Genomic DNA, 8,777 nt, shown 5'->3' on the forward strand with positions numbered 1-8,777 from the left:
GAGTTTGAGGTTTTTGTTTGGGGTTTTAACGGTCAAATTTTGGTATGAATGTTGTAACGGTAAAGTGTGTAAGAGAAACTTTGGGTTTGAGAGCGTCTGAAGCGAGAAGTAGCCGTTGGAGATTGGTTATGTATTTCACCATATTATATTAAACTTTACTTATACTTATAATTATTGTTTATTATTATTATGTGTGGTTAGTATCTGAAAATGTTTGCTTTTCGAAGGTGAGAAAGTCTCTGGTATTTGAGTGAAGGCCGGTACAGTTGAAAGATACGACAAGTGAGATTAAAATCGCAGACGTGAAAGAAGTGACGTATTTTTAATCTCGGTTTATATTTGTAACAGGGTGGTGGGGGTTAGATTTATGACTCTATCCACTAGGTGTGAAATTGGGTTGTAATTTTGGCGGGTGTAGCTAGTATATGTTTTGCATCTTGTGAGCTGTTGGTTTTACTATAGTTGTAAAATGTTTTGTTGGTCGTTAAAAAAAGTATGTGCGAAGATTAATTTGGTATTTGATAAGGAGAATCATGTAAACTTAATTATGGGAATAAGTTATTAGTTATCATTAGGTAGTCTTGCCCATTTGGATACTATGAAATTATGATGGTGTCGGTTTATATTTACGATTTGATAACGTGTTGTAGATGGCAAGTACAAGCCTTGTAAATATAATCTAAATGTAAATTCTTTGTTAGTGATGTATGTGCAAAATTGGTTTTTGTGTTAGATCGGGTTAGATCGATTTATCGACTGTCAAATCATCAACTCAAAAGTGTTCGGTTTAGAACCATTTTGTAGAGGTGAAAACCGGACGAGGTTGAAACTGGTTCGGATATATACTATTTTTGAAATATATATATAAAAACTAAATACATTACATAAAGTTCATAATTTATTATTTTTTAAATGCATATTATTTTTTTATATTTATTCAATCTTTGGCTTTTTAATCATCGTTTTTTGAGTGTTGTGAATAGATCAAAATACCAATATTCTGAAGGCTTGATACGGTTTTTATATTGTTTTATTAACCAACTTTCAAATCAAATTCGGTTTCAAACCATTTTCTACGATAAACTGTTCCAACCCATCCCAACGCCACGGTCTTAAACAGTCCCAAACAGGTTCCTAGTACAAAACGGGTTTCAGGTTGAGTTGCAAACCCTTTTTTGGTTCTTGAAACCGACCTTTCATATCTATTACTAGCTAGCTATCAAGCAGAAGGACGTTTGTATATTAAGCAACTTCACGAAATGAAAAAGTAAAGTAGAAGTAACATTTTCCGTTAAATGCATGTAAGATTTAGTTCCAGATTTTATGTAATAAAGTAATTGTACATTATCTATTGATATTGGTTCATTAAATAGGTCTCACTCAGACTTAATTCAAAGAGTCTAAATCACCAAGACACCAACGGCCTAGAATGCTGTCCAACAAACATCATAAGCACTACCAACAATTGAAGCCACCAACATAACTAAAATGTATACTTCAACTGGTACCGACGAAGCCAATCTTCGCCTTTCTCATAATAATCAGTCCTATTAAAAACCTGTCTTTGAAAATGCACAGTTGATGCAAACAAAGCCGCCCCAAGCCACGCATCGAGAACCGCATCCGATGCTTTAATAATCCGTATAGCGGTCCCACACGGCCTGATCATACGAATACCCGCCTCTAACCGCTCACTCATCCCAGGGTATAAACAGCTCCCGCCCATTATAAGAATCGAATTAGTCAAACCATCACTCACTTCCAAACTTAGGCTTTTTGATCGCAGCCTACGTATTGACACACCTGCCATCTCATCTAACCCAGCCTGTTCAATCCCGATTAAGTTCGGGTTAAAAAGAATCTCGGGGCAACGGAATCTCTCAACCCCGATTAATATCTGGAAATCTTCCTTCGTTAACGGACGTAAACGTGGATGTTCGGTTCCTGATGAGCTGGCGTCTGACTTTGGAAAGAAAGACGGGTCGATTTCCTGTCATTTCAAGGGTCAAACGGTTATTTTGCATTTTTATCCCAGACAAAACAAAGCAAATGTAGTAAAATGGAGTAGAGAAAACAAACTCAATGTTTTCTTTACAAGAGTAAAACTCTCATTCGATCCCAAAACAAAAGTAAAATGGATCCAAAGTTTTCTTTACGAGGGTCATGGTTTAAAAAGGCGTTCCGAGGCGTGCCTCGAGGCTTACGACTCAGCAGCCCCGGTAGAAAAATGCCTTAGAGGCTTAGCCTCATAAGGGTATACTGAAACCTAAGCCTCGACCTTTGCGAGGCGGTTCGAGGCGGTGAGGCTTAAGCCTCACTAGTTGTAAAATATGCCAATTTTTTTATTTTTTGGACTTTTTTTTGTTGAATATGGTATTAATGGAGCTACAAGGCATTTCTCGACCTCCGGCGGCTAATTCCGGCGCCGGTATCATGCTGGAAATCTACCGGAAAATAAGAGGAGTGGCTGCAGGAAGAAGTAGAAACTGCGTAAAGAAGCGTTTTAGCCTTTTAGGTTTAAAAAAGTATCGGTATTTTAATATTTACCCTTCTATCTAACACAAGTTTACATTTACTCCCTAAAAGTTGTAAACTTTTACATAAAAAGTGTAAAATCAGTTTGTGTACCTTAACATTTAACCCGTTTATCTTCACTAGTTTATATTCGATCCGTAAACTTATAAACTTTTACATAAAATATAAAAATTAACATTATTTATATAGATTATATATAAATTTATAATTTTTTAATGTTAAAAGTGTGATTTTTATAGATTATATATATATATATTTTTATTCATTTTAATTATGTTTCGAGGCTTACGCCTCGGTCCGCCTCGAGGCTTACGCCTTGAGAGTCTAACAGAAAATGCCTTGAGGCTCGTTTCCGCCTTTTTAAACCTTGACGAGGGTAAAACGGTCATCATTAACAGCTGAAGTAAAATGGAGTAAAAAAACGAACCCAAAGTTTTCTTTAAAATGGTAAAACAGTCACTTTATCCAAGATAACAAAAACTGAAGTAAAATGCAGTAAACAAAACGAACCCGGAGTTTGGAAGCAACACGCGCCAGCTCAACCTCGTCCTCATTGGGTCCCTCGTCCTCGTCATCATTATCTTTGCTCATTTTTTTATATAACTGCCAATCTTCGTCTTTAATTCCAAAAGTATCCTCGCCTTTGCCTCGGTCAAACGCTGCGGTTGTTAAAAGACGCATTCGTTCCTTTTGGGCAGCGTTTAGTCTCTCCCCACGGCCCACGCCACCCGACACATTTTCGTTTCCATTGTTGCCATTTGTTTTCTGTCTTTTTCGTTGGTCAACTTTTTCGGATAAGTCTTTGTATTTGGCCCGTAATTGCTCCAGGTAAAGCTCCGGATTCTCTCTACAAAAATAAAAATAAAGAGTTACTAAAATATGTTTTTGATTATAATGTGTGCATGTGTGAAAAGACGAAAACGTACAAGCGCCTTTGTTCGTCTTCCTTGTTACGCCTTTCGCGTTCTAATTCCTCTTCAAAACGTTTTTGTTTTGCTCTTTGTCGTCCTTCGGACGTTGTTTTAAGGAACAGTTGTCTCTTCTTTTCCTTGACCTGTTAAGCAAAAAACAATAACCGTTCAAACCGATCGCACCACCCAAACCGAAGCAAGTCAGCCCGATTTGAGATTCAAATGGTTCAGTTTGGTTTGGAAGATGAACCAACCATGTAAAGCTAACCATTCGCTTAAATTTGATTGTTTAAACCTTTTTAATACGTGGTTATGTATATTGTTATAATCATGAACCATTTTGATCATGTAACAATTTTAATACAGACTACATATTTTGAAAAACATGAGAAAGTCAGTTCAAACCCAGCCGCGTCTGATAAACTGAATTGTTTATTTGGGGTGTTCATTATTTGGTTTGAAATCGATTAAACTGAAAACCGCAAAACTCGAACTGAAAAAAAAAACGAACCAAATAAGTTGTAATCGTAACCAAATAACCAACTCAGTTCTCTGTTCGGTTATCAATATCAAAAAGGCTAAATTCAGTTAACCAAATAAACAGTTTAAACCGATCAGGAGATTTGGTTTCTCAGTTAATGAATTCTATAATTTTAGGGTTGAACCTGGTTATTCTGTTCGGTTTGAATCATACCGACTCTGAATCCATTCAGTTTTCAGTTATAGCCAAATAAAACTCTTAACCTAATAAACCGAACCGAAAACCCGTAACCGAACTTATGAAAAGATATTCAAGTTATTTATTTTAAAGTTTTGAAATTTCTTTAGAAACATTTATGTAAACATCACCTGCTCAGGCGTTAGCATATTATCAGGAACATCAATGAGCGTATACTTCTCCGAATTAGAGACCTCGGGGTTCTCTTCAACTTCATCTTGTTCCCCTTTAGCTTTCCTTAACGATTGCGTCACTTTAACAATCGCAGATTCAATTTCTTGCTTAGAAACATAACCAGTTTCAGCAAAAAATGATTGAACATTGTTTCCATTAACTTGTCTCAATTGGTGTATAAGAAACTCTAAACCCTTTAATTCATTTTCTAATTCGTTAATTTTTGAAGATCTTTTTGCTTCCGCCATTTCCCGCAACCGTTGACCCTGTCTTTCTTTTAACGCTGCTTTTCTTGCAATTTCCTCTTCCGAAGGCGGTTCTTCAACTGGTTGTGGGGTCCACGGAAGTTGCCAGCATCGCGTCTTTTCTTCGGCTTCTTTTGCCCCTTTCTATAATATTAAATTTACGTTAAAAATTGTTAAACAGATAAACAGGATCAGGATCATTCCATAGCTTCAAAATAATTTAATAACTTTTGAGAACTCTTAACAACTAATCATTTTTACTTATTCTATATATTTAATATTCCTTGAGGGTAGTTTTGTAATTTACTATATGTGATATAACAATTACATATATGTATTCACAAAATTACATATTATAAATGACAAAACTTCCTACAAATAATAATGAATATAAAAAATAAATAAATAAAATGATTGGTTGTTACAAGTTCTAAAAATTTTTATCTGTAGAGATCCAAACCCTACAAGAATATATATACACACACACACACACAAGGTAGATAAGAGTAATGCCTGAAATAATCGAACGAGCATGAACACATTTCAAGTTTGTTCATTTATGTTCGAATTTTGAAAAACGTACAATTACACCTGTTCATTAACGTTCATTTATGTTCGTTAGTTTATGTTTATTTTGCGTTAAATTTTATAAGCCCATTACAATTTAGTCTAGTTTTAATACATTTTAGGCCCAACAGATTTATGGACATGCTTACTTTAAATTGTTGTTCAGCCAATTATGTTTTTTCATCTATGTTCGTTTGTTTATGTTCATGAACCGTTCATTCATACTATTAACAAACAAACATGAACAAGAAACCCACGTTCGTTTACCTTTTAAACATAGTTATTAAAAGCCCTCGCTTCTTGCGCCTAGACCCCAGGCTAGGCCTATGCACCTTGAGTGTGCCTAGAGCATTTGATAACCATGCTTTTAAACAAAATGAACATGCTTCGTTCGTGTTCATTCGGTTCATTTACAGGTCTCGGTAAAAGAATATACAAATATATGGTAGACAGGAGTAATGCCTGAAATAATCTAACTTCAGAAGCATAATCAAGAGCGATATAACAATGTTCCATCTTTAAATCCTCTACTTTCTCCCATGTAAGCCTCTGCCTGTTTTGACCAGTTTTAAAACAAGTCAAATGACGAAAGAATGACTAAGAAGCTCAAAATATTATTATAAGGAAAAGAAAGGCTAGTCTTACATGTGGTGAGGATACTTAAGTGACAGAAGTTGCTTTAAGTAATTGGTTACATGGTAACCACCGACATTGGTGCGACAGCATGCTTCATAAACTGGCTCACCATTAATAAACTGAGTTTACACAGAATAATAAGTAATCTGTTCACTGGCAATAATCAAAAGGGCATATATAAACAATAAACAATAAGGATAAATTGCATACTGGAATCAAATGGCTTGTGGTAAATCCTGAACAAATTGCAAGACCGTTTCTATCACAATTTCCAAGTTTTTGATTGTACTTATAGCTAAAAGCAGCATCAACACCAAAAGCTGTGAAAAGATGTCGGTTAACGCATAGTGTATAATAACAAAAATGAATAAATAGAATAAATATATTTTATATATGAATATATCTATAGATTACTTTATACCTATAGAAGGAACTCCATATGTCTCAAATAAAAGTTCAGCCATTTTACTACGCGAATGTACCGGGTTGCATGCGCATTCTGTAATGAGTATAGGATGATTAATCTGTTCTGCCATCAATGACAGAGAAAAGAATAATTTGTCAGCAAATGAAAAATGTTAGATTTGATGGCAAGAATAAAAATAGATATGATAATGTACCGGAGCTTCATCTGCACCCAGTCTATCAAATGCAAAGTCAAGAATCTACAAAGTGAAGGGTGTAGAAGTTATTTACCATGAGATAAACTCAACTAAACTATTAGAGATTATACTGTCTGATTATGAAATAATACTGTCTAATGTTAACAGATGAATATAATGCTAGTGAGAAATCAAAACTATCACGCATTGTAAGCTTACATATTCCATTATCTCAAACTGGAAGACAACGTCATTATCAAAGGCTGAACGTGGTCCAGAACGAGTGCAGTCAAAGTATTTCAACAGTGCAGGATCGTGGTCACCAACAATTGTTATCGTTTCACCTGCGCAAGAATACAGAACAGAAGCCTCTAAGGTCTAAGTACTAACAGATGAAATTTCCCCAAATTGTCATCAACATTGCTAAAACAATTCTATAATACCCTAGCCTAGTGTTCCTATTATGCAATGTATTCAACATACAATGCCATGTTCTATTCCAGTATAAGTTTTTAACCAAGTTTCAAAAGTGTTCCAATTAGGTCACTCATGTTTAAAATTTGTTTCAACTAAGTCGCTCAACTTTCATATTTTATTTAAATTATAGGTTTTAACATGTTCTTTTATCATTTTTTTTTGTTTCAATGGGAAAATCTTTTTAGCTTTCTTTTTATGATGATATGGAGTGGTGACGTGGATTTTATTTTTTATTTTTAATTCTTAATATAATTAACGTTTTTTCTTATTTTTTTTAATATAAGTACATATGTTGCAAATCTGTCCCCCACATCTACTCATCAATTGTTTTCTCAACGCACCAAAAAATCCGGCGAGGCTCGATTTGAAGATTTAGTAACCCGATTTGGCTAAATATTGCATGAGTGACCTAATTGGAACACTTTTGAAACTTGGTTACCATTCAGTCACATTTTCTCTAGTCTTCCTTTGGTAAATTAAGTGATTCGATTAAAAACCTTTCACCTATTAAACTATGCAGTCAATCTCGGTGGTATCTCGTTTATCGGTCCTCATGTGAAATATCATTCAGAATATCGGTACCGATAATGTCGGCATTATTGACCGACATTTCCGATATCAGTGTTTTAAGTTTTAATTTTCAGCTTTCAGTGTTTAATGTTAGTGTTTTGAGTCTTAATCAGTTCCTACTTGCTACAACTGTTAGTGTTTTGCAAGTTTCAAAAGGATAATTCGTTAATGGTAGGAGAGTATACTGAATCGTTAGTGTTAAAGTGCTATATATATAAATTCAGCATGATATTAAAACTACCAATATCCCACCGATATCTCAAATATCAGTCCTCGACCGATATCCGATATTTTTCCACATTAACCGCTTAGCTAGCTATTAAGTTTAATTAACTATTCATCACTTGTAATCAACCCTAGAAATAAAAACACATACACTTATGGTGTTCATTCATATGAAGAATTAAAATATCATCAGCTTGAAACATATTCATCTTATTAAGAGCTACAAATACCAGTAATTTTGTGACGTGGCCTCTGCACAATATTCCGAAATATAATACGAGGCTCACTCTCTCCAGCCCACCTACAACAATCAAATTAACTAATTCAATCACATTACATAACATTAAGCTTCGAATTAAACCAAATAATAATAATATTATTACCCAATTCTGAAATACGAGGCACCATTATCAATTACGATTGGGCAGCTTGGCGGTATGAGATTGTAATCGGTCTGCCTCTGTATTTTAGATATGAACGGCATTTTGGAATCAAGCAATTTTGAGTGCTGAAACGAGACGATGACGAAGAAAGTGTGCCCTAATTTGATGAGTTTAAGCGTTTAAACTGTACATCACCAGTTTCTTCTTTGACGGGATGCTAGCAGTGGACCGGCCGGTTTGGTTTAAGTTTAGACCGGGGTGATAAGTTGGTCATTTGACATGTGGGCTTGCTAGGCCCAATATTATGGATCCAAAAAGGGGTTGTTACGACATATCTCTCTTATGAATAAATGAGTGGATTTCAAATCAACAAACTTTTTCTATTTAACCAGAATCCTTTAAAATGTCACATGGCAATTCCTAACCATTTTTATTTAATTTTAATTCAATATTATAATTCACATTTATATCTGACTATTTCAAAATCAATATCGCAGTTTCATATTTAGAGATATGTTTATCAGCACTCAACAGCTTCTAACCCTAGCAATCAAATAAACATGTAAGTATCAAACCTTTGTGGATTCATATATTCAATCTTCTCACCTAAACAAATTCAATCTTATTTGCAGCTTCAATCGGATTCAATCGATTCATCTTCACATCAAGGTTAAATCAGGTTCAACTGATCAATCTTTATAATTCTATTAACATGTTCAATCGATCAATTTTTC

General features: G+C 34.6%; 1 protein-coding gene across 1 annotated transcript; it reads right to left on the reverse strand.

The window, feature by feature from the left end:
* Nucleotides 1-1,319: 1,319 nt before the first annotated feature.
* Nucleotides 1,320-8,219, reverse strand: LOC143576902 (actin-related protein 5-like). Its single transcript, XM_077060890.1, has 12 exons — nucleotides 8,044-8,219; nucleotides 7,891-7,961; nucleotides 6,608-6,732; nucleotides 6,407-6,451; nucleotides 6,208-6,310; nucleotides 5,997-6,106; nucleotides 5,796-5,905; nucleotides 5,613-5,703; nucleotides 4,296-4,727; nucleotides 3,462-3,589; nucleotides 3,046-3,382; nucleotides 1,320-1,990 (listed from the first exon to the last, which is right to left on the reverse strand). The coding sequence occupies exons 1-12, from the start codon at nucleotides 8,142-8,144 to the stop codon at nucleotides 1,484-1,486; spliced, it is 2,160 nt and encodes a 719-aa protein (XP_076917005.1). The 5' UTR covers nucleotides 8,145-8,219; the 3' UTR covers nucleotides 1,320-1,483.
* Nucleotides 8,220-8,777: the final 558 nt, after the last annotated feature.

Source organism: Bidens hawaiensis, unplaced genomic scaffold (assembly GCF_021521415.1).
Source record: "Bidens hawaiensis isolate Kalapana, Puna unplaced genomic scaffold, B.hawaiensis_p1.1 tig00028338_1, whole genome shotgun sequence".
NCBI lineage: Eukaryota > Viridiplantae > Streptophyta > Magnoliopsida > Asterales > Asteraceae > Bidens > Bidens hawaiensis.

Bases quoted from the DNA above. Each gene is read 5' to 3' on its own strand.
- LOC143576902 (XM_077060890.1), bottom strand. From the start codon at position 8,144: ATGCCGTTCATATCTAAAATACAGAGGCAGACCGATTACAATCTCATA. The intron at 6,311-6,406 runs GTACATTATCAT...ATGGCAGAACAG, and splicing joins TGGGTGCAGATGAAGCTCCG to ATTAATCATCCTATACTCAT. The intron at 3,590-4,295 runs GTGATGTTTACA...TTTGCTTAACAG, and splicing joins ATATGCTAACGCCTGAGCAG to GTCAAGGAAAAGAAGAGACA.